Source organism: Lissotriton vulgaris, chromosome 6 (genome assembly GCF_964263255.1).
Source record: "Lissotriton vulgaris chromosome 6, aLisVul1.2, whole genome shotgun sequence".
Taxonomy (NCBI): Eukaryota; Metazoa; Chordata; class Amphibia; order Caudata; family Salamandridae; genus Lissotriton; species Lissotriton vulgaris.
Window position 1 is genome coordinate 277955236 of NC_141694.1, and position 26856 is coordinate 277982091.

Consider the following 26856-nt stretch of genomic DNA (forward strand, 5'->3'; position numbering starts at 1 on the left):
CCAGAAAGGAGACAAGCTACCGGGGACCGGTTTCTGGCATTTCAGCCGTCTTCGGCCCGGCTTGCTTGAATCCTGATGGAGCAGTGAGAAAGGGACTCATGTCTGAGTATACCCTGCCACACCTATAGTGGCCAAAATCGATTTACAAAAGGAGGTGGTGATGAACAGAGTGTCTGAATTGAGCAGACCACTCTTACCCAGTCCAAAGATCAGGGCTTGATCCATCACCGTTATTTATCTCACTGCCCCATCCCAGCTCAGAACCTGGCTATATGCAAATCAGTCTGTCCCTGGCCCAGTGCATCATGGGAACAGGGCAGACTAAACTACCAAGCCAATTCTTTACCAGAAAGGAGACAAGCTACCGGGGACCGGTTTCTGGCATTTCAGCCGTCTTCGGCCCGGCTTGCTTGAATCCTGATGGAGCAGTGAGAAAGGGACTCATGTCTGAGTATACCCTGCCACACCTATAGTGGCCAAAATCGATTTACAAAAGGGGGTGGTGATGAACAGAGTGTCTGAATTGAGCAGACCACTCTTACCCAGTCCAAAGATCAGGGCTTGATCCATCACCGTTATTTATCTCACTGCCCCATCCCAGCTCAGAACCTGGCTATATGCAAATCAGTCTGTCCCTGGCCCAGTGCATCATGGGAACAAGGCAAGGCAAGCCCGTCTGCGCCCGTCCGCGCCAGGTCTGGGCCTAGGGCCTGCCATGCTGTCAGTCTCGAACAAGGGGATGCCAGCTCTCGCCCTTATAGTCGAGCCGCTCTACTATCCTGGAACCCGGGCTCTCATGCAGGTCAGAAACGTTGCGACTTGGCATTTGATAGCGTTTGGGGGTGCCCTGACTGCAACTTTCATCTCCCTTTTCTCCAGCCTAGACCACACTTGACGGATCAGCAAGTGCTGACCGTACTGGCAGCCTTGATTAATGCACGTTCTATGGTGCAGCTAACATTTACGAGCTTATAATTGACTACAATCTAGACATCCTGTTTATCACAGAAACGTGGCTCAGGGAGTCCTGTGCACCGGTGGTTGAGCTGGTTGTGCCTCGAGGTTACCGTCTAGCTCGGGCCGACCGCAGTACGGGGAGAGGGGGAGGTACTGCTGTGGTGTTTAGAGAATCATGGGCATTTGTATGTGAAAAATCCACGACCGTGTTGGAGGGAGAAGCTTTTGATTTCTCCTTCATCTTGACGCCCCTTTTTACGTTAGGGGGAACTTTGATCTACCATCCGCCCGGGCAGATTGAGTAATTTTTAAAGTCTTTAGGCGAGTCTCTGGCGGAGCGAGTCTTCGCTTTCCCAGATTTCTTCTCCTCTGTGACTTCAATATCCATTTAGACTCCGCGGGGACCCCTGACACATTGGCCCTTCTGGACCTCTTGTGTGTAACTCAGCTGACCCAGTGGGTCTCCAAACCCACTCACTCGCAGGGTCACGTGTTAGATCTGGTGTACTCCAACATTGCACTTGATGTAAAGGATACTCTGCCGATGACTTGGTCAGACCATGCCTTGATCACCTTTTCATGGGCCATGAGCAAGCCGTCTCGCCAACCACCTCCTCTTTCAGGGTCTCTAGCCCGCAAGATCAGCATTCCAGGACTGGTGGAGGTCCTGTCTCATTCGGAGGTAGCCCCTGCTGATCTGGAAGAGAAAGTTGACCAATTCAATGCCTGGGTAAGCCATGGGGTTGAATCCATCTGCAAACCCTTGTCTAGAGCACACCAGCGCATGTCGCCCTCTCAACCCTGGTACTCGCCTATGCTAAAAGATCTGAAGCTGAACTGTAAGAAGTTGGAACGGCTATGGAGGGCGGCTTACTGCCTGCTAGCCAAGTCTAAGCTTCGCTCATCTCAGAGAATATATTACACTGCCGTGAGGAATGCAAAAAGCGAGTACTATGCGTCTAGAATTATGAAAGCTGATAACAATGGCAAGGAGATCTTTGCCATCGTACAAAGGTTTATGTCTCCCCGAGCTGAGCTAAAGTCCATCCCCGTCTCCGCAGGTTGATGTGAGGAGCTTTCGCCTTTCTTCATTAATAAGATCAAACTTATTGAAGAAAGCTTAGCCTTGTCTGCCACCCCATCTCACCCTCCACCTGATTTCACGATTTGCCCCCCTACCCCAGTAGGTGTCTCTCCCATTTCGACCTGGTAGAAGTGCCAGATATTCTTACCATCCTCAAATCACTAAAATCAGAATCTCCCTCAGATCCCTGCCCTGCCAGGGTTCTGGCCGGAGTGGCTGATACTATAGGCATGGAAGTAACAGACATGGTTAACAGTTCATTGCAGTCAGCAATGGTGCCGAGACAATGGAAGCAGGCTAAGCTCCTTCCACTGTTAAAGAAACCATTGGCAGATCCGCTTATAACGGCAAACTACCGGCCGATTTCCCTGCTACCAGCACTGGCCAAAGTCTGTGAGAAGGTGGCCTTTCGCTAACTGAATGCTTTTGTTGAAGACTCTGGGGCTCTCCACCCAGCGCAGTTAGGCTTCAGATCATCATATAGTACGGAGACTGCCCTTGTTGAGGTGACAGAGGCCATCAGGGAATGTCTGGATAAGGGCGGCAGAGCGGTTCTGATTTTATTGGACCTCTCTGCTGCCTTCGACACGGCACCTCACCAGCTTCTCCTGATGCGCCTATCATCCATCGGCATCTCCAGGTCAGTGTGGTCATGGTTGGAATACTTTTTGAATTCCCGCTCCCAGTAAGTCTGGATGCCCCCTTACTCTTCTTCCGCCAGAGAGGTTCAGATGGGGGTCCCTCAGGGATCGACGCTGAGAACGCTTCTTTTTAACATCTACATGACTCCACTGATCTTCCTGGCCGAAGAATTGGGCGCCAAGATTATGGCCTACGCTGACGACACCCAGCTTCTGTTTACCTGGGACGACTCGAACGTCGGTACAGAAGTGGCACAAAGATGCCTAGCCGCCGTGTTCTCATGGCTTGCCCAGGCTAAATTAAAATGTAATGAGGGGAAATCAGAAATCATATTATATGGGCAATTTCCCTCTCAGTTTACAGAAGCTTTGTGGCCCCCTGATTTTCCCTGTCCTATATCTGAGGGTGGCCCAGCCAAGAATCTAGGTATTTGGTTTGAAGCAGACCTTAGGTTTACAGAGCATATAAAAAGACTTACGGGCGTCTGCTTCGGGAACCTCAAGTCCTTAGGCAGATTCTTTCCTCTGCTCCCTCAACTGGCCAAGTACAGTTTAAGGCTCTTGTCTTAACACATAGAGCCCTGCACGACTCTGGCCCCTCCTATATCATGAAGAGAGTGGCCTTCTACATTACCCGATGATCCCTAAGGTCGGCTGCCCAACGACTGATGGTAATCCCCTACTTCCGTCGAGCTAGGATGGGCGGCCAGTTTCTTTCGGTCAAAGCAGCCATTCTTTGGAATGCCCTCCCATAGCGATGCGTCACACTCAGGACCTAAGATATTTTAAAAAACTTCTCAAAACACACCTTTTTAAGCAGGCCTACTAATTCATTTTCTCTCGCCATCGGTTTACTACTGCAGGATACTCGAGAGTAGTTGTGCGTGCTACAAATTCCAATATAACATAACATCCCACATACATAAATCTCAAAAGATTGTCTCTCACCACCAGCAGGGCTCCTTCAGCTTTGGCTGTGGGCAAACCATATATTGAATACTATATATTTACATATAAATGAATAGACATCCAGGCAAGATTGCAGTTGATGGTGCATCGCTTTCAAAATACCCTTTGTGTCAGAGCACCGAAAGAAAGGGCAGTGTTAGAATTGAATCAGTGTTGGTGGGTACAGTCTTCTATCCTGCATTATGATCACCTGGTCTACACTTCATTTATAAACAAGTCAGAACAGCTCAGGGGCCTATTCACAAACTGCATTTTGTACTATGCACACTAGTACTAAAATAGTACTACTAATGTACTAAAAAATGTAAATCACAAGCCTACGAGTGTAAATCTCCTCCTCTTCCACTGTTCTCTTTTCTAGTGGGAGATCTTGCATATGTAAATGTACTACTTAGAGGCCGATTTTGAAGTTGGACAGACCTGAGTCCGTCCGACATCAATCTGAAACTAGGACCGACCGACCTCTGTCAGCGGTCCCAAATCGAAAAGTAGGATGCGACCGAACACTGGTTGGTCGTAATCCTATTATTTACAATAGGAGCATTCATTCCGATGCTTGCTCTCATTCTAAAGAACAGAGGTTCAGTTCATTCCTGCACCCCGTGGCAGGTACCTCAAGGTGCCTGCCACCAGTTGCAGGGATCAACAGGGGGGCACCAAAGGTGCCTCCTAGGCCACCATCTGGAGGCCTTTCACCCATGGGGGTCCATCAGGGCCCCCCGCATTCCGATTCCCGCAGCCTTTCTGTGTCAGAATGGCTGACACAGAAAGGCTGTGGGAATATGCCATCGTAATCCCTTGGGCGGAAAGAGCCACCTTTGGGGTTACAGGTCCCTTTCTGAATGGCAAACAGGCTCTCCGAGTCCATCGTAAGCCATTCGGAAATCTTGTTTGGATTAATTTCCGACCGACTCCATCAAAATGGGTTAGTCAGAAATGAATCCAAAAAGGAGATTACTATGCCCTAGGAATTGCAATGACCCTTAGAGCCACTTTCTAAAGCATTGTAATCGGCCCCTTAGTATTAGAACAATGGAATGTTGAGAGCACCATTGAAGACAAAGGAGATACTCTCGGCTTATAATGGCTGGTATAATCCTGGAGCTCCATTACTCCAATGTTTGTCTTCGTGTTTCTCCCTTTTTAATTTAAAACATTTTACCCTTAATGGGTGGTATGTTCTAATAGTCTGATAGCCCTTCTGTCTCATGCCACACCAGTTGTTATAGGCTTTCACCCTGGTTATAGGTCCTTGCCAGCAGCTCAAGACTGTAATTCGAGTTCAAGTCCTTTAAGAACCATATAGCCCTCAGAAGCAGGCTATACGGCTATAGTAAATGTGGAAGGAGTTTGGGAGTGACAGGAAAATTGGGTATACTTACTACTAAATAGGTGGGTTTAGGGAGGAGTAAGGGACATGCATAAACCCACAAAATAGTATGTCCATTGCTATTCACAAACTTCACTTCTAAAGTTACTACAGACAAAAGAGACCCCATTATTAGAAAATTAGTCCAGATCAGAGCTAGGTTAAGTCCAGCACATTACAGGGTAGACTACTGGTACTACAACACTCTACCATGGAAAACTATAGTGGCAGGGACTTAAAATAAAACCCCATTGGAAATAATGGTACAATACATACAATAATTTTCATAAAAATATAATTACATATATTGTAATGTTAAAAAATATCTAACAATAAAACATATTTCCAATGGGGTTTTATTTGAAGTCCCTGCCACTATAGTTTTCCATTGTAGCGTATTGTAGTACCAGTAGTCTACCATGTGATGTGCTGGGCTTAACCTTGGGCAGAATGTTCTCACAAATAAAACAAAGGCCTTTGTTTTATTTGTGAGAACATTCTGCCCTCTAGTGCCAGAATATTCTAATAGCCTGATAGCCCTTCGTACCAGGGCTATACCACGTTAAAGGCCCAAGCCTTTAATGCGGGAGCGAGCCTTTAATAGTCGGTAAAGCACGCTACGGCGGGCTGTAAGGTTTTAGTAAAAAAATAGTTTTTCCTACTTTAAGCAGGAATTTATCTTTTCATTTAACTGTCGAAGATTTTTTTTAAATGTATTGTATTTAAATTAATTGAAGAATTAATTCAAAATCAGTGGTTGACCATGTCGACTTGCTACTGTTTCTTTCTGGAAGTAGTAACAATCGTCAATTTGGCTCCACACCCTTTTTACGCTTTTGATTATCATTACACTCTGATTATGTGAGTACAGTTAGTCAAAAGTGTAAGAGTAAACTTACTCATGCAAATAACTTACAAGTGCAAGTTACCTTGGTGAAAAGCCCTGTCAGTGTGTAGGGCCTTCGTAAGCACATGGGGTTGATGTCTGTGTATTTCAAAGTATGGAAAAATGAACTCACAGAGTACTGGCCCTTTTGATCCAGATGTACAACCATTCCAGTTTGCCGGTCACAAATTGCGTTTTTTTTTTGTTTGTTTCTTGTGACTCGCAAAATGGAATGTACTAATGTTTCTCAAACACATTTAGTGATTAACAATGGAGTGAAAATGACCTGCCTCATCAATATTCATGAAGCGGGTCGCAATTTGCAGCCCATTTGGAATGGGCTACATTCACAGGCATGGCAGCCTGCTGGGGACAGCAGACCACCATGTCTCTGTTTGCTTAAATAATAATATTTTTTTTTCAAAATACATCCCGTTTTCCTGAAAGGAAAATCAAATGTTTTTTTTTTTTAAAAAGCAAATATTTCTTTTTCTTTTTAAAGGCAGGCAGTGGGCCATTGGACCACTACTGCTCTTTAAAAATATGTTTGCATACATTCACTAAGGGCATAGGGATCCCATTAGGACCCTTTCCTGTTTGTGACTGGCTTACCACCTACTTGAAGTAGGTGGTAAACTGCTATTGTTTTGCAACTGCACTTGTGGCTTCAAAACAATCGTACATCCCCCTGCGACACTGTATTAGGAAGGGATGCCCTTGGCACTCCCCTTTATAATTGCAACTAACAAATCTTACTTTGTGAGTTGGTAATAGGTTATCAACTCGTAAAATATGGTTTGTACATGCTACAACTCTTTTTAGCTGTCACAAACAGCCCAATTTTCTTTTTGCAACAGCTAAAACAGTTGTACATCTGGCCCCAAGTGTGTAGAAGAAGAATGCAATCTAGCATCATAGAGCACTTTAAATCTATGGTAGGATCTATTTAATCCCAGTGAAGTGCTTATCCATGCAAGTTTAAGATTAGGCAGCATTCTGCTATCTCTGCAGTAGCCAGAACTCCACTAAGTGAAGCTTTAGGTGATCTAAAAGATAATACCAATGTGACTTATAATATTGAGTTCAAGAAACATGTGTCATAGGCTCGTAAACAATAGAGGCTATTGTATTTTGCCTCATAGCCAGATATATTATACTGCTTGTATGAAGTGAAGAGCTCTCTTCCATGGCCCACAAACTCCTTGGCTGTGACATTTCAAGGACACTGAGAAATGCTCCCTCCCAGTACAAAGCACATTTTGGAAGGTTATGACGAGAATTATATAATTGAATGTGACTTACTCCCTGAACCGTTGATATCTCTCCAGATTGCATCTCCACATTTTGTAACACAAACCACTAATTGAATCATTAATGACATGTGGCGCTATCACATTCGAAGAGCAAAATCGACTTCCATATTAAACATTTATAAAATGGAAAGTGCTCGCAGGTAAATAATGTATCGCATAAATTCCTTATTATTTGAAAGCCAATATATACTTTAGTGGATGAATTTGGGTGAGCTTTAAGCGTTCTGTGGGCACAGGGTTTTCAGGAGTTCTGTGGCGTTTCATCCCAAGATTTCACCTGCTGCAAGGAATCAAAGATTTGGGGCAGAAGACTTCCAGGGAAAATATGCGAAAATTGGCATGCGACTCACATTTCTGAATATTATTCCCCAAGAACTGATAATACCGCTTATTTCCCCACTCATAGAATTACCAGGCTCCCATGGACATCAATACCAGGATGAGGAAATGACAGCACTCATTACAGTGTAATAAATATTAAAAAATCCAATTCAAACAGATTTGTCAGCATTGTGGCTTAATGCAAACTTTTCCTACGGGAAATTGTGTCTCACTTCTGTCTGAGATGTAAATTACATCTGCATTTCCAGGGTATGATTTTCAAAGCCCATTCTATGAGTAGATGTATTGTGTACTCCAGGGTTGTCAGTGATGCCGTAAATGACGTCATTTAGCATGTCTTGAATGATGTCGCATGACAGGTCATAAGCCGTGAATGCTGGGGGGGCAAGTTAGAGTTAGTTTAATAAAGTATAACTAGTGAATTTCAGTTTATTTTTTTCTTTTATATGTTTGTTTTTATATTACAAGATCTAACGGCACTGTACCCTTAGTTTTTTTTTCAGTAACTTCATAGTTTTTTTTCTAAAACCTCAGCAAAATCCTATTACTTTATGGGTATTTCTGTATTTCGCCTCTGAAACATACTGTAAGGCCCTCATTACAGGCAGACTTGTGTCCGCTTGACACCGTTACGGGGAATCCGGACCATAAGTAAGTTGTTCAGAAACCCTGAATTTGATGCAACCACACAAGGGGGCTGATTACGATGTCGGGTAGAGTTTCCTCCGCCCAACATCGTCTTGGTCATGGGACCGACCGACACCCGGTCGGCGGTCCTGACCGACTAATTAGTAGGCGACCGAACACTGTTCGGTCGCATTCCTATACTTTACAATGGGAGCATGTATTACGGCCATAACCAGCTGGAAAATATGTCCCATTGTAAAATAGGAGGTGCAGTTTATCCATGCACCCCGTGGCAGGCACCACGGGGTGAAGGGATCAACAGGCGGGCACCTCCTTCAACTGAAGACTGTGCATTCAAGGGGAACTTGCTGGGGTACCCCGTAGTCGAGTTCTGACAGCCTTTCTGTGTCAGAAAGGCCGGCACAGAAAGGCTTCCGAAAACCGACATCGTAATCTCTAGGGCGGAAAGAGACTCCCTTGTGATTACAGGCAGCATTCCAACTAGCGGACGGGCTCTCTGAGCCTGTCAGAACCCAGTCGGAAAGACCATGCAGATTCCTTTCTGACCGCCTCCATTGTAATGAGGCAGTTGGAAAGGAATCCGACCAGCATATTACGATGAGGTCGGAAAGGCTCTGACCGCATCGGAATCAGTCCCATAGTGTAGTCGGAAACAACCATTTTCCAATGGGAGCTTGTGAGGTGGTCTAAAAACGCCCGCAGCTCAAGCTCCCATTGAAACATGAAAGTTGGGAAACATCCCTACACCATGTGGCAGGCACCCAGACCCATATGCAGGGGGCCAGGGGGGAAGGGGGCCCTCATAGGGGCCCCCAAAGTCAGTTTCCAACAGATAATCCATGTAATAAGGCCAACATGGATTAACTGTCAGACACCGACATGGCAATCCCGACAGCCTGACCCCTCCATCGTCAAAGGGATTACTATTCCACCCCTGTTCTGACAGGCTTACATAGCCTGTCAGAAAATAAGCAGAATGCCCTTGTGGTTTTCCCTCTAATTGCCATAATCAAAATACTGTGGTCGAAGGGAAAGCTCAGAATGTCTGGTGGAGAGCCTCTGACCACTGGTTGGAGGCTCTCGCCCGACATCAAAATCGGGCCCTAAGACTTTGATCTATTTCATCTTTCTATGGTAACTCACCCAAGCCTGTGTTTGTATTGTTTACTCTCAACATTTATTCATACTTGGGATTTTTTGATATACATAACCTGTGATCAAAGATGTAATGCTGAAGCGTGTTGGATAGGTTTCTATGCGTTACCTTTAATTTAAATAATAAATCACGTTTTTGTCCAACCCTGGAGTGCGGGCTCTTCTGTTTGACTTTCAGAAGTTCTGCGCGAAGTAAGCACTGGTTCTTGCACCCAGGCATGATGGGCTAGGAGGTTGTGAGGATTGTTTCATATATATATAAATATATCTGTATTCATTTAAGTCTTTATTTCGATTATACTGATTATAAAAGACACACAAAATATATACAATATCTTAATTAATACATGATACATCACCAGCACTTAACAGTGGACACTGTCTTAGCAATATTGATAAAATGGGATTGAAAAAGACGTACTAAACAAACAATTTAGAAAAATACATGATCAATCATAAAAATGTATAAAACCAATTAATATACTATACAAGCACTAAGAATGGTTTATCTAAATTACCTTTTATTTCATGCAAGTGCTAAAATTAATCGGAGCATAAAAATGTATTTACACTATGTTCGAGTAGCCCAATGTGGTCAGCAAAATACTAGACCATGGCAATACATTAAACAGTATATTAAGAATTATCACTGTCACCTGCTACTTTTAAAAGATTGGTTTGTATTCTTCAAATCCAGCCCAGAAATGTTGCTAAGGCTACCACAATGGGCGCTTGCTTGTTTGTTTTCAGTATTTTGTAATGCAACAGCACACAACCTAGTGCCCATATTAGAACAAATTGGTTTTAACAATTTACTCCGTGGAGAATTATATGCTGGACATACAAATAAAATGTGTGGTACTGTCTCTTCCCGCTCATGACAAAATAAGCATTTACTATCAGAAGTATTATGCCATTTTTAGTAAAACCTTTAATCGGTAATGTGCCTACCCTGAACTGATAAAAGAGTTTCCTGTCACTGGGCTTGGTTATAAAGTCCCAAAAATGTTCATACATTGGTTCTGGCTTATGTTCCAAAAACGTGCGAGTCAATGAAATATTCTTGATCAAACGCACATTATTTGTTTTAATCATAGCCCAGTAAGCCTCCTTAAAAATGTTTTTGGGGGGAACAGATTGCTAGCCGGATCTTCCCACAAATGGCATATACCCATGTTATATGTGTATATATTGAATTTTCTCACCCTCCCAAAGGAATCGTCGCACACTCTGGAGTCTTATTTGAAGACGATGTATTTCGGCCTCACCGGCCTTTGCCAATGTCAGTGTCTTTACTGTTGTGCATGCCGAACCAATCACAGTCGACAACATTGATGTGATAGCCACAGACAAAGGACTCTGTTGTTATTCATTCTACTATGAGTGTAACCGGTGCGGCCATTTTAAAACAATGTTATTATTTCATTCCCAGATACCTTTCTCGTCTTGCAATGAACAGGTTTTGGATATTTCAGATTCCTATTTGTTGGTATTGTATAATCATCAAGCAATATTAACTTTACAATGCTATAATTCATTATACTGATATCCTACCTTGTAAAAAAAAAAAATTCATTAAAAAAATATACATTAATATATTCATGGCGTTGTTCATCTTGCCCTGTATGGGCATGTGTAGATACCGTCTCAAACATTGAGTCATTGATAAAGTACTATATCTTATTATGATTAATTAATATCAAGACTATAAAACCTTTTCCTCTGAAAAAATCCCAATAAATCAGCAAAACAGTGAGGTGCTACATATAACATCTCTTTGATTGCCTTACTCTATCTACATATTGCACCAATATAATGCCTGAATGGGTTTTCAATAAATTGACATACGAAAAGTGATCCACACTGTTATATTGTTGCTGTTTCATAGTAAAAATGTTTCTGCGCCAGTACATACTAAACCACATGTCTGGTCGCTCTTGAGTCTCTTGAAAGTGACAGTGATAGAGAACGTTAAATAAAGTGACTATGTGTTCTTAATTACCCTATTGTTACTTAGAGGTTCATTACAATGGCCGAGGGACAGGCTGTCAGTGGCGGTCCCACCGCCATCCCAATTCGGTTTCCCACATCATATTATGATGGCGGGGGGAAGCGTGGCGGTCGGAAACACCGATGACCACAGTCCCGACATGCCCCCTATATTATGAAAATCTTCTGAAAAGTGCTTGGAGCGATCGCTTCTCTGTTCTGTCATATAATACTAACCGATCTCTCCTCATTTTCCTCACAATGCAGATGCGTGCCTGCCAAATTGACTACGTGCTCTGTGATCTATTTGTGGAGCCTAATCTGTGAAAGTTGGTTGTCCATACTACAATTAATTATTCTTTCTCTATACATGATCATTACTGACATCCTACATTCAGCCTATATTGGTCCATAATTCCTCATCGCTGAGGCCAAAAGGCACTTGTGTTCTCATCTTGATTATATATTTCTATTCCAGCATTCTAAGGACTCTCACTCTGTCTCCTCTTCTTCCTGTTATTGGAACTTGGTCCATACAGAAGAAACGTAAAAGGCTACTGACTCGTTGGCTAGAGGAAAAATACCTTCCCACTGGATAAGTTTCATCAGTTATGGCTTGCTCAACGGCCCCCTTTTTCAACTGATGGGCTGTGCTTCCCATGTATAGTAAATCACATGGGCACAATATGCAGTAGACCACAAAAGTTGTATTCCAATGTAATACCTTGGTAATGTGTTATGTGGCTTTACTACCTGGGACTGGGTTCTCTCTAACTTTTGTACTTCTTTTACATTCCCTGCATTTATGCAAGGGAAGTAACCAGTCACTTTGAATTTTCTGTTATTTTTTTTGTGTGTAATGACTGGTTTAAGGAGGTACTTTTTTCATAAGTAATACTAGGTGTAGAGTGGGGCCTATTATGGAATCTGACTGTAAAGTATCCCAATTTTTTTGTGCAATGATGCAAATTTCTAGTCAGCTGAAAAATTCAAGATTATACTTGTTATTGACTCAGCTCTCTGATCTTTAGGCTTTTGTTTTAGTGAATCTTGTCTTTGAAATGGCTGGACATTTTCCGAAGCTTCCCTCACAACTTTATTGGAGTGCCCTCAACTCTCAAATCTTTGTGTGCTTCTATTCTCGCTTATTAATAACTCTGGGATGTAGTGCAATTGCGTTTTAAATGCAACAACGCTCCGTAAGGAATACTGTTCTCTAGATTGCGTGACTGTTGGCTGGTTTCCCTCAGTGGGTTTGCGGTATAGTCTCATCATCAGTTGATCATTCTCGATATACAACAGAAGATCTAAGAATGCTACCTCTGTGCTACGTATGCAGCTTGTAAATCACAAATGTAGGTTGTTATCAATTAGCACTGCTATATATTCTTCAGCCTCTTTCTGTGAGTCTCACCATTAAATAAAACCACCATCTATATACCTGACCCATCGGGCCACCTTATTCACCCACTGGTCATTGTGTTTGGCCCAGGCAATGTGCTTCTCCCACCAGCCTACGAAAAGGTTTGCATAACAGGTGGCGAAGCATGTGCCCTTCACGGTTGCCGGTTTGTGTATATATATATTCTCCAACCAAACCCGATATCTTGTCTGAAGAATCGGACCCCGACACAGGAGCACAATCAGCTATCCAGTTCGAGGTTTATTTTCAAAACAGCATGACGCGTTTCGGCACACCTTCCTTGTTCACATGGGCAGCCATTAAAAATACACAGTTCTTATACCAGAGGGGTGAGTATCACATGGTCATCAATCACAATGAATATGGTAAACAGACTATACTGATACAGCGTTATTCTAACAGCATAGATAGAGTTCTTCTTTAATCACTCTATTTTCATTTCAAGGATAGGTACAATTTATAGATCAATAAAAGTACCTCATTTTCAATAAATGGCATTTTCTAAAAATTAAAAAAATACAATTGATACATATTCTCAATTCATTATTTTTTACTTTCCTTTCTTTCATTACTTCATCAATGACTAAAATTCATAACAATATTTTATTTTCTCTCGCCTTCATCTTTAAGCAATTTTTTAAGCAAATTGCCCACAAATATGTTAGTCTTTATTTATTTTGGCGCAGGTAGGGTCTGTTTATATAATTTTTCACCATGCAAAGAATAATGGGCAAGTGCCCTAAAGTGGAATCCAATTGCTTGGTAGAAATCTAAACATCTTATTCTGGTCCTCATTCTGCCAAACAATGTGATAAAAATATGTAGACCATTAGATTAGTGGTAAAATTGCCCGTTAAATATTGCTATGCACAAAAGAGAGCACACAAAATATTTAAAATTACTGCTAAAAACATACAAGAGATCAGTGCAAATTGTGCAAATATTCTGATATTATTCATAAAGTGCAAATGCTCTATAGAGGTATATCTTACTCCATATGAAGTGCAGTATGTGCTACAGTACTTTCGATATTATTTCATATGTGTACAAAATTGCATTGTTCAAATAAAGTGCAAGTGCTCCCAAATCTAACTAATGCAAAGTTCCACATTTAACGATATGTTTTCATTCACATTTCTTTGTTTAATTATTCTGCCTATATCTTTTAACATAGATGTTTAGAGCACTGGGTCATACACATACTTTTAGATAAAATAGATTCCATTCACCCCTTTTTTTTGTTTCAATTTCCATTATCTATTGAAACCCCTCTGGTATGTCAACTAACTAAAACCAATTAAAACATCATTGAAATAGATTTTCTCTCTTACACTAGGTGCATGTACAGATCTTCCTCCATATTTAGTCCTTGGGGACTTTTTGTATTGAACATGAGTATATACTTGGATTCTAGTTTTCTTAATTTTCTTTCACGGTCACCACCTCTCGGATCTTTCGGGATTTGATCTATTGCAAAATACTCCAGATCGTTACAATTTCCTTCATGTACTTCATTAATGTGTCTCGCAACTGCATAATTTTTATCATTGTTCTTTACAGCTCGTAAGTGCTGCAAGATGCGGACATGAACCATGTGTTTGGTGCTTCCTATGTACATTTTAGGACTTGTGCATTTGAGAACGTAAACAACAAAATCGCTTATACAATTCAAAGGGTGTCTTATTTTCCATGGGCTAATCAGCAAGGGGGAAATTACTAGCTGCTCAATTTTCCCATATTGACACGCCTTGCATTTATAGCATTTGTGGAAGCCTAGACTGACTTTCAGCCATCCACTTTTCTTTTTTACTTCTGGATTTGTTTTAAATAGGTCAACCCTCATTGACTTAGCTCTGTTATACGTTATCATAGGCCTTTTGGATATTTGTTCTTGCAATGCTGGATCTTGCTTTACAAGGTACCAGTGTCTGCACAAACTCTCCCTTACCTTGGCTTGATACACATTGTACCCTGTAATCCTCCTTATCTGACCTAGAATCCTGAGTTTTTTCCCAATCTTTTCTTTGTCTGGTTTCAGTAAGTCACTTCTTTAAATATTTTTAACCTTATATTTTGCTTGTCTTAGTGTTTCCTTTTTGTATCCCCTTCGCAGAAACCTCTCTGTTAAAGCATTTTGTGCATCATTCAGAGAGACCTCATCACTACAGTTTCTCTTCATCCTCAGATTCTCTGCATAGGGGATGCTCATCTGCAGCCTAGGAGGATGAAAGCTTGCCGCGTGCAAGATAGTATTGCCAGCTTTTGGCTTTCTGTAGGTGCGCATTTGGATTACTCCTGCAGAGATGTATATGTCTAAATCTAGATAGGTTACACTAGTTTCACTAATATTCTCAGTATATTTCAAATTTAAACTGTGCACGTTGATGTTGTTGATAAATGTTTGAGCTGCCGCTCTTGATCCATCCCACACAATGAACAGATCATTCATAAATCTGATCCATCTTATCACATGATTTGTCCAATCGCTGTCATATTCACCTTTGAGCAACTGCTTCTCCCACCAGCCCATATGCAAATTAGCAAAGCTGGGGGTGAAGCAGGTGCCCATCGCTGTCCCTTTCAATTGTTGTAGGTGTCCCCTCCAAACATAAAGTGGTTGTTAGTGAGGCATAACCGACACATTTCCATTAGCATGTTGGTATGCTGATATAAATTAATTGGTTGTTTATTTAGGAAATGCCTTATTGCTCTCATCTCATCGTCATGGTTAATGCTTGTGTGCAAGCTTACAACATCTAACGTGATTAGGAGGTAGGACTCCTCCCATTTAATACCTGCAATTTTATTCATGAAATCTCTGGAATCTTGAATATAGGCTGGCAATTCTTTTACAAACGGTTGCAAGAATAGATCCAGGTATCTTGAGGTAGGTTCAAATAAACTCCCCATGGCGGAGATGATAGGCCGCCATGTATATATCTTTTTTTTCACTTGTCTTTCATCCATTCAAAGAAAAGTATCAGCACACTTGCAGAGTGCTTGTGTGGGTGTTTTTATTTTCATACGACTAAAAGCTCAATGCTTTTTGGCTATACATTAGCCTTGCTCACAAAAGCAGATGCCATGTTGCGTTTTCCTTATTTACATAACATAACATAACATAACATGTATATTTGTAAAGCTGACACTCACCCCTGACGGGGCATCTTAGCCCTGGATAACAGATGTTTATTGTTACCCAACGGTACTCATTTAATCGACCTCAGATGGATGCAAGGCTGAGTGGACCCGCCGGGATTTGAACCTGTGACCATGAGGTCGAACTCAGGCCCCTGCAGTGAATGCATTAGTCCACTGAGCCATGTGAGTGTTTACCCAAGTGAAAATAGCAAAAAGTTCTTAAACAGCCTTAGAATAGTTAATTATTTTTACAAGATCTCATACTGTTGACTTGTGCAGTGAAGATGAGCCCCCCTGCAAAGCCCATCACGTAGCAGCAAGACACCAAAGGTAAATGAGTCCCCCGGGGGGAGAGGCGGCACTTTATGCGCAGAGATGGTGATCTGTTTCCCCCTCATTAGCGGCACCTGGCGACCCCTGGCTACTCTCGCATTGCATCCTGCGACTTGATGTTTCCACCAGGGTATAGTTACTGCTGAAGGAAAGATGCAGCATGACTTGTGCAGTGAAGTTGAGCCCCTGTGCAGAGCCCAGCACGTAGCAGCAAGACACCAAAGGTAAATGAGTCCCCCAGTAGGAGTTGCTATCCTTAACTCAAACAGGTTGCGGTCCGGCGTCTTCTTCATTTATTGAGAATTTCCTGCCTCGCCTTGCTATTTGTGAAATTTGAAAGGTGGTCTTCCCAGTGATCTACATATACTGGATCCCTAGCTACTACTTGGATTTCTAAACAACTCAAGAGCACAAGTACTCCGGGTATAAAAAGATTTACCCTTCTCGCCATCCAATATCAAAATTATTGGAACCACTGATGTTCCTTGAAACAGAGGAAAGACCTTTATATTCTGACTAAAAAGGGTCATCTACTGTATGTTAAATTACACCGTCCTGATGATGGTCTGATGAAAAATCTATAAAGACCGAAACGTCGACATTCTAGTCCAATTCTGCACATGATTCAATGTACCATTTTCTGATTTTCTTCTTTTTTAGTTGAAATCATTGTTATTTTGTATTAGCAGTTTGGATTTTCTGTTTAGATAGACCAAAGGTGATAATAATCTGTACCTTGAATATCTAAACAATATCTGTGTATGCACCCTATTTTATAAACATATTTTTGTTCTGTACATACTTTTTGTTTTGAAAACAAATAATAATTTTCAGACAAAACAAAAATCCTGTTTTTTGAAGTTATTTACTATGTTAGTGTGGTAACATTGTAGATACTTATCTCATATGGCTCTTTATTCTAAATCAATAATTGATTACAGCAACTGATTTATTACAGTATCAGGATCCTTGATTTTCATAACAGGTCCTAATATTGCTGACCAATAAGCAATTGAACAAAATCCCTTGCTGGCCTTTTCTTTATAACAAGTATTGCCCGAGCCCGCAAGGGTATATTGGGTTGCTCACCTCCATATCTTCCCCAGTAGGAGAGGCAGCACTTTATGCGCAGAGATGGTGACGTGCTTCCGCCTCATTAGCCGCACCTGGCGACACCTGGCTACTCTCGCATTGCACCCTGCGACTTGATGTTCCCACCAGGGTATAGTTACTACTGAAGGAAAGATGCGGCATGACTTGTGCAGTGAAGTTGAGCCCCCCAGCAGAGCCAAGAAGGTAGCGGCACAACACCAACGGTAAAAGCGTACTATTGAATAATATTTCAAAAATATTCACTCTTTTGCAAATAAACACTTTTGGTTTCAATGTTCATCAAAGTTTTTTTTTTTTTTTTTACAATTATATCCATTTAAGGCTTTTCAAAAAACAGTAAATGTCACAGATAATGCCCCAGTGGGAACCTGCATTGTTTTTAGAAAATATTGAAAATTAAGTCATTGTGACTAAGGATGACTCTTAGTGGGTTAGTTGCGTTCCACAATTCCAGGAAAAAAAGCCCATGTTGGGTCATGCTTTTAACACCTTATAAGAGCACTTACAAATCATCACTGTACTCATACGACTGTTAATACATTTAATTTGTATGCTTATCTGCTTGTTCAGATATTATGCTTTAAAGTAGTTGTGAATCAACAGATGCCTTGGTTTGCTATTATTGGTATTTATGTCTTTGTATGGCTGTAAAGAACATGTTGCTAATAAAAACATATAAATGATAGTGCTATTTGTTTTTTAAAACTTTCACATAAATAACTTTTACATATACACAGATGTCTATATTAGCAGCTCAGTTATTTTAGTAGAAATAAATATAGTTCCTCTTTAACATTCAAGGCATTGGGTTCATGGTGTTGAATTCTTAGATATATCAAGTATTCATAAGGCTTTCTCTCTGTCACCTCTTCTCACATTAAGAGGAATACCATCAATGACACTATATTCTAAACTAGCCGTATCACCTTCATGTATCTTCCAGAAGTGTCGGGCTACAGGGTATGTGTTGTCCCTATTATCAATTGCTCTTAAACATTGTAGTATCCTTTTATGCATGGTTAATTTGATGCTCCCAATGTATTGTTTCTTGCATGGACAGCTTAACATGTGTATTACATGATCATCTTCATACCCATAATGTTGCAGGATTTGATTGACAATGTTGGTATACAGGTTGTAGAGTGTCTTAATGTGTTTTCCATGTTGGCATGATTTAAATTTGGTACATTTAACAAACCCACTTTCCTTTTTTAGCCTGTATCCAAAGCGATCTACCTTAAATTCACTCGTGGACTTTTAAATGTCATCTACGGTCTCTTTTCTAAGTTTACTGCCTATCACTGGATCTGTTTTTAATATGGACGTGTTTGATTGTAAAATGTCAAACACAACAAGATGATGGACAGAGTGCTGAAACGTTTCAACCACTCACCCCCAGTCAAGAGATCTGGGTTTAGTCCATCATGATTGTAAAATGTGTCTTATTTTCCAGTGTTCATTACTATATCACCTTATACACCTTGGTATTGCTATTGCTGGTTGATTTCTTGTGTGTCTCAAGTTTTAAAAAGAATATTCTTTATAGACTCTTACCCTGAATCTTTCTATGATAGCCTTCATAGAATTTAAATAGCTGAGTTATGTACTGCTATTCCTTTTGGCTCTAAGAAGCTCTCCGTAAGGTATGCTCTGCTTCAGGGTAATAGGATGGAAACTAGTCACGTGTAACAGGCTATCTCCTGTTGTATGTTTCCTGTGTGTAGTAGTCTGAATTTGGTTCTCATTAATGGTTACTTTGGCAACAAATATACTGTTTCACTAATTATGGCATTGGAAAAATGAAGGTTCAAATAATTTTGATAAATTGTGTTTACAAATTCCTCAGCTTCATATTTTGAAACTTTCCATATCATAAATAAATTGTCTATTAATCTCAACCACAAAACAATGTGGCAAGACCACTGTTTAATACTTCTGCCATCTATCACCAGCTCCTCCACAAGCCCATATGAAAATGTGTATAATTGGTGACAAAACACGTGCCCATGACAGTTTTTGTCAGTAGCACTCATTGTTAAACATGAAAATGTTTTCCCATAGACAGTATTCAATCATTTCCAAAATCATTTGAGTATGCTTGTAAAGTTTCAGAGGGCAAGACCTCAAAAAGTATTTAACAGCTTTCAGGATATCTTCGTGCACTATGCTGGCATATAGTGAGCATACATCCATTGTCATTAGCAGATAATCTTCTTCCCACATGATGTTAAAAATGTGTCTCATAAAATCAGCTGTATCCTGTATTTAAGAAGGTAGGCATTAACATAACAAGTGTATTTGTAAAGTACACATTCACCAGTAGGTATCTTAGCGCTGAATAACAGATGTTTATTGTTACCCAACTCAATTGTACTCTTTTTGTTGATCTCAGATGGACAAAAGGCAGAGTGGACCCGCAGGGATTTGAACCTGTCACCATGAGGTCGAACACAGGCCCCTGCAGTTGAAGTATTAGTCCACTGAGCCACCAGACCTGGCATGTGTTGCAAGGAAAATATCAATGCATTTCGAAGTGTTCTCTATTAAACTCCAACGGCAAAAATAATCAATCTACCTGAGAAAGTATCTCTATTCTTGTAGACTTTGGGGATGAGATATAGAACTCGTGCCTAGAGATGCATAACCTTCAGGTAACTATGCTCATCATGACTTAACTATCCCTGTTCTTGTCACATGTCTAACTTTCTGTGATTCATTGTTGCCAAATGGTCAGATCTGTTCATAATACTATAGCATGCTTCATTCAATAGTTGAGAACATGCTTTTTTTTAAGATACTTCTCTTTAGGCCATAACGCTGTCTCTACCTTTGTCAGGAACCTTTATCACACAGTGTTTTCCCTACAAAAGATTTTAAATAATGCTGTTGTACTCTTTCCATATCCGTTCCCTTTTTTCCCTTTGACTGCACCTTTTACAGATAGGTTTTTCAAATCATTCGCAACACAGTCCAAAAACTATTAATGGCATCAAGTGGTAACAGGTGAATACATTTAGACTGGGCTCGAAAGGAGCTGCCAGATTCATGACTTACTTCAAATCTGAAACTGTAATCACATTCTAATATGTATGTGTGTGTGTGTATATATATATATATATATATATATATATATATATATATATATATATATATATATATATATATATTGGATGTCCATCTTTTCATTATAGCAGGGAAACTCCATACTGAAGTCCACTGTAAGGAGACAGCTGGGAACTCCATATTACATGCTCGGAGTTCCCACCCTGCCCACACCATCAGAAGTATTCCCTGCGGTGAATTCATCCGTATAAAACGTATATGTAGTGACACTGATTCTTTAAACACCTGTCTCAATGAGTCCTATTCGAGATTCTTGTTACGGGGTTATAGCTCTAATATTCTGGATCAGGCCTTATTCAAAGCTAATGGCAAATCAAGAATCAGATTATTACAACCAAAGTTGCCAACTACAATAGAACCTAATACAATTGGCCCTATACATTTCATTACAACTTTCTGTAACCAAGAAAGAAAAATCAGACCTATCCTCTATTCTGAATGGCCGATCATTCTCACAGATAATATCTTAGGACCTATTTTACAGAGATTGCCTAATATCACCTTTAGACGTGCTCCATCTATGAAAGATGCATTAGATAGAGAGCATTTTGAAACCTTCTTGGTTGTTGAAGTTGGGCTTCTTTAAATGTACTTTGTGCCGTGCGTGCACTTTTGCGAAAAATGGCACATATTATCAGTCTGCCTTTAGTGAAAAAAGAATCCCAATCCGCAAGTATTTTACCTGCCGCTCTGAATTTGTGATTTACAAACTCAGGTGCACATGCAATTTAGAGTATATTGGGAGTACGAAACTCCCAGGTAACAAACGTATTCTACAGCACATACGTGCCATTGTTAATTCAGACAATAATTACCCTGTGGCACGTAATTTTAGAGCAATCCATAACAACCAAGTGGCTTGATACACGTAACGCATACCTTTGTGTTAGTGTAATCACACGAGTTAAGCGGGCGGGTGTCAACATTTCCCGCACAATTTCCAACTCTAACCCACAATGGCATCTAGTAGGAACCAACGGCGATATGAAGCAGCCAATCGAATGTTTACTGACCTCGGGTCCCCAACAACCAATAACTCTTCTGAGAATGTTAATCAGAAGAGCTGTGGCCCAAACAAACAAAGCTTTTGGAATACCATGTGGAAACTTTTGGTGACTGAACAAAATAAGTGGTGGGAAGCCACCACACTTCAAAAATATATTGATGTTAATAGGGTACCTAGGGGTTTGCGGATTTACACAACCCCGACATTCGCAGACCCGGACCCAGACATGGTGGAAGAATGGGCGGGGAACAGCCACGAATGTTCAATGAGAATGTTAAAAATCCTCGTGAAATATGCTAGCAAACACTGTGAAAAACTGGCTGAGGAAATTGAAGCAATTACGAACCAACTGAAAGGCCTTTACGAAAATGAAAAGGACTTTGAGAGCGATATGGCTAAATATGATGCTAAGTTGGAAAAACTCGAGAAAGAGATACGAGATAAAAAAGAAAGTAAATTTACAAGAGACCGCAACGATTACGAGCGCGGCCAAGTACTAACATTCGCTAAAAGATACGATCATCTGCAAACAACCACTACTTTACCTGAATCAACGCCGTCCCCTTCGACGGGAGGGACAATGACAACAGCTGCAAGTGCTCCCAGAGATCCGGGGGAACAAACTACTGCCCCAGCGGGAAGTAACACACATAGAGCGCAGAACCCAGAGCTCATGAGCCCAAAAGACAAAATTTTTATGGAATTTGCGATGGTGGCCCAAGGAGGACTAACCGGGCAAAACAAATCCAACGTAGGAGGAACAAAAGGACGAGGTCAAGGAGGGAGAGGCGCCAGAAAAACCAGCTCAATGAACACCAGCAGCATTTCAAGCCCAGTGGGATCCAGGACGAGGGGCCAGAGGAAAGGGAAATAATGGATTCAAAGACGATAATCAACCTATCGACCAGAGAATTGGACACGGCCAAAAAAGAGGTATTGTCCCTTGGATTATCCTTTTGCCCCACTTCCTTCTTTGACTATACCCAAAGTCGTATTGATCTCTTCTATTTCACCAGAAAGCTGCGGTTAAAGAAATGGTATGCAACCAAACCTAACACTGAGACTCATGAGTTGGTACAAGTACCCACCAGCATCACAGGAGCAGATGTTGAAACTCTACATCTACTTCATGAACTGGAGGGAGACTTAGACACACTCGACAATCCAATGCTTAATCTAATCCATGATGATGTTGACATTGATTTTAATTGTCAGAGTAGCTTTAGACCGAAATCAGTCTTTCTACCACAGATTGTGAATGAACCCATAGATATCTTTGAAAGGGCAATGGTCAATGAATTTGATAAACTGTCTAGGCGTAGGAACTTTGTGAAATGTAATTTATCTAATGCACAATTCAAAGCCATCAAGACCTTGAGCAGTGATAAAAGTATTGTCATTAAAAAATCGGATAAAGGGGGGAACATGGTGGTGTTGCCCCGCAATCTGTACATAAACGAAGGCTTATCCCAGCTTAACGATTGCACGAAGTATGAAAAAAGCAACAATGCCGCTTATAATTTAAGTGTTTCTAGATATACTGAACAACTCAATGATTGGAGGGAGAGTGGGCTTATCAGCTGGGAAGAATGCAATTTTATCTTTAATAGATACCCCAAAATACCCGCCCTCTATCTGCTACCGATAGTGCATAAAAGCATGACTGACCCTCCAGGGAGACCCATTGTATCCTCAAGAGGGAGTTGTTGGGAAAACACCTCCAGGTATGTTGATTTTTTCTTGCAGCCGCTGGTACTAAATTTGCCCTCTTACTTGAGGGACTCCGGTGATTTTTTGCAAAAAATCAATAACATGTCATGGGATCCCAATTGGCTATTTATGACCCTAGATGTCAATAGCCTTTACACCTGTATCCCCCACCAACAGGGCATTGAGGCCTGTAGACACTTTTTGAAAGTACGTTCCATCTCCTATCTCCTCCAAACTGAAATGCTTCTTGATATGGCATACTCATACCTTACCAAGAATTTCTTTCTCTTTAATGATACCATCTACCATCAGCTACTGGGAACGGCGATGGGGACTTGTCATGCGCCCAGTTTTGCTTGTCTTTACTTGGGATTGTGGGAGGAGAAAGTGGTCCAACAATCACAGACATACCTCACCAAAATTGTCAGTTGGCTCCGCTACATCGACGATATTTTTATTGTCTGGAGCGGGAGCCAACAAGAGGCATTGGATTATGTCAGAGGCCTCAACACTAATGATTTTAATCTCACCTTCACGTGTCACATCAGTTCAACATTCATTGAATTTTTGGATGTTAAGGTTGTGAATAAGAACAACGTTTTGACCACTACTTTATTTAGAAAAACACAGCGGGCAACAGCTTTCTGCACGCTTCCAGCTGTCACCCAGCCAATCTCATTAATTCCATCCCAGAGGGAGAATTTCTGAGAGCTAAACGCAATTGTTCTAACGAGGCTGACTACAATAAAGAAACACTCATTATGAGTGAACGCTTCAAACAAAGAGGCTATAGTCGTAAATCCATATCCAATGCCCTTACCAAGGTAAATGAAAGAGAGAGATCGAGCTTACTCAAACCTAAAGAGAAGGAACGTCAACCTATATCTAGCACCATCAGCAGATTCATAACTGACTACCACTTTGAATCTAGGGAAGTGAGAAAAGCTTTGAATAAATATTGGACTGTCCTCAAACTAGATAAAGACCTAGCACCTGAAATCTCAGAGCATCCCCAGCTGACCTTCAGAAGACCCAAGTCTCTTAAAGATCTTCTCTGCTCCACTCTTTTAACCAAAAGTGTGAAACAGAGAAACCCCGTGCAAGGTGTTTACGTTTGTGGCAGGTGTAAAACCTGTCACAATAGTAAAAACACAAAAGAAGTCTAACTCTCGAAAGATACAGAGAAGTTCAAAATCACCAAACACGTTACATGTCTGACTTACCATGTAATATATGCCTTGAAATGTCCCTGCCAGTTATACTATATTGGCAGTACAAAACATCCCGCCAAGAAAAGAGTGCTTGAGCATATGCGAGCAATCACCAATGGTGATAAGCAATATCCCATTGCTAGACACTTTGCAGCACATCCCTAAGGAAATTCTAACATGCTTTCCTTTTGTGTACTTGAATCAGTCCCCATGAGGGAAAGAGGTGGAGACAGAATGAAGGAGATGAGGAGACTGGAATCCAGACTCATTATCAAATATAGGAAAACACAACCGGGTGGCCACAATTTACATGAAGAACTAAGCGTGCATTTGGGCTAAGTAACATAGATTGACTGCATGTACATATTTGCCGTTTTTAAACTATTATTTTAATCTCTGAATTGTTTACTTGTGCATCATAGTCACTCACTGTTTATTTTTATGTTCACAGAACTTGGTGGTGACCGTATATGGGAATCTGTTCGATACTTTTGAGCACCTGCACGTATGACAGAACTGTGTGACTGGACTACCTGGCGACGGTAGTTTTTTGATTCAACTGGCGCCCACTGGGGCTCAAATGCATAGTGCTTGCCTTATTCAGGCGGTGGTAACATAGTACACAATTCGAGAGTGAATTATCCCTTGTTTTCTGTTGTTTGACTCAGCTTGCAGTCAAACAGTGGTAATGTGCCTTTAACATGAACTCATTTCTGCACCTGCTTGTGACGTTGTGTTTATAAGGGACACACCGACTTGACTGTGTCTGTTTGGACATTTAAACGCTGGCAGTACGGAATTGTGCCCACTCGGGCTAGACTCTCTTTAATCATATGAACTGCATTTACATTTGATTTCACGTCCTATTTCTTATGATTTGCGCAATGAAAGCGCTGACAGTACAGAATTATTTCTTTATTCGTATAAACTGTGCACTACCTTTGATGCTATTACCTGTCATGAAATGTATTATTTGCACAATGTATTCAATTCACTTACCAGTCATGCTCTGATAATGCTCTGATAATGTTTTATTTATCTGAACACAGCCCGCAGGTATACCAACAAGTCTGTTTTCCATTGCCTTGGTATGACACTAATACCATATGACTGTATATATTGCACACTCCTAAGTTGGTTCGTTCTTGTGAAAAAGCAGGTTTCACCTGCGAAACGCGTCGAGAAAGCCGTTGTAATAAACACGCTTTGCATCTCCAAGTGGCCCGGAATTCTTTTCTTTACTGGAAGAGTATTTGGCTGAAAATATATATATATATATATATATATATATATATATATATATATATATATATATATATATATATATATATATATATATATATATATATATATATATATATATATGTGTGTATATAATTGCCTCTAGATTAGTTTCTGACTCAAGTAGAGTATCTAATAGAACAATATCATCTAACTTCAAGTTCTCATTTGATAACCCCACATGTGAACTGTGTTCATTCTTTCTGTCATCATTCTCAGATTTTAAATATTTCAACAGTTTCAATTTGCCAATGAATTTATAAATACCTATCCTGGTTTCGGTGTAATTGAAGGAGGTTCTGGGCAGTATGATAAACCTAAAGATGAAACCTGAACTACAGATTTTTAGCTTAAGGTTTATTATAGTGCCCAAATTAACAGAAACCAAGCCAGAAATATTTCAAAATTACAAGATCAAAAAAGACAAACTCCAAAGTTATTATTATGTTTGAAACAGCAACATACATCAAATCCCAGAAAGGTTGGCTGCTGTTATGCTACAGGGGATGTACTTATAGTAAATAGAGTTCCAACAGTGCAAACCCTCACTGCAAATACTACCAATATTAGTCTGACAAGTAATAATGACATTGTAGAAAATGTTAGGGAGCATAATCATCCCCCTAATATCACAGAAATGGAAGTGAGAAATATGCTACACAACATGAAATAGGCAATTACTAGCTCACAAGAGCCAACAGGAATGATACTTAAAAATATTCTTCCCTTCCAAGCCCGAATACCCCTGTGATTGCCTGTGCTATTATTAGGAGTATTTGTAATGTGCATCATTTCAAACTGCCCCCAGTTTTGGGCAAGTGATTTGAAATTATGCAAAATTCCGCAATGGTACGTCCAGGCGAATCTCAGCTAGACATTTTGTGCCCCACCTAGTCTCTCAGAGGAAGAAAATCCAAAATGTTTCAGGTTATCAGACATGGTGAAAATGACTCGCATTTCACACAATCTCACAAAACATCCCCTCATAGAGTCACACTTTGCTAATTCAGACCACCTTCGCAGGACCTCTGTTGCAAGTGCCTCTGCATTGCACTTCTTGCAGTGCAAACTGGCTGATTACAGACTAGATAGATGACAGAGCCTAGAAGGTGTTCTTTCACATATAAAAAACAGATTCCACCATATGCCTGATACAGAACAG

At 40.8% G+C, this 26856-nt stretch overlaps 1 protein-coding gene across 1 annotated transcript; it reads left to right on the forward strand.

Moving 5' to 3' along the window:
• Positions 1-21442: 21442 nt before the first annotated feature.
• Positions 21443-22366, forward strand: LOC147707138 (uncharacterized). The gene has a single exon (XM_086925185.1). The coding sequence runs from the start codon at positions 21443-21445 to the stop codon at positions 22364-22366; it is 924 nt and encodes a 307-aa protein (XP_086781311.1).
• Positions 22367-26856: the final 4490 nt, after the last annotated feature.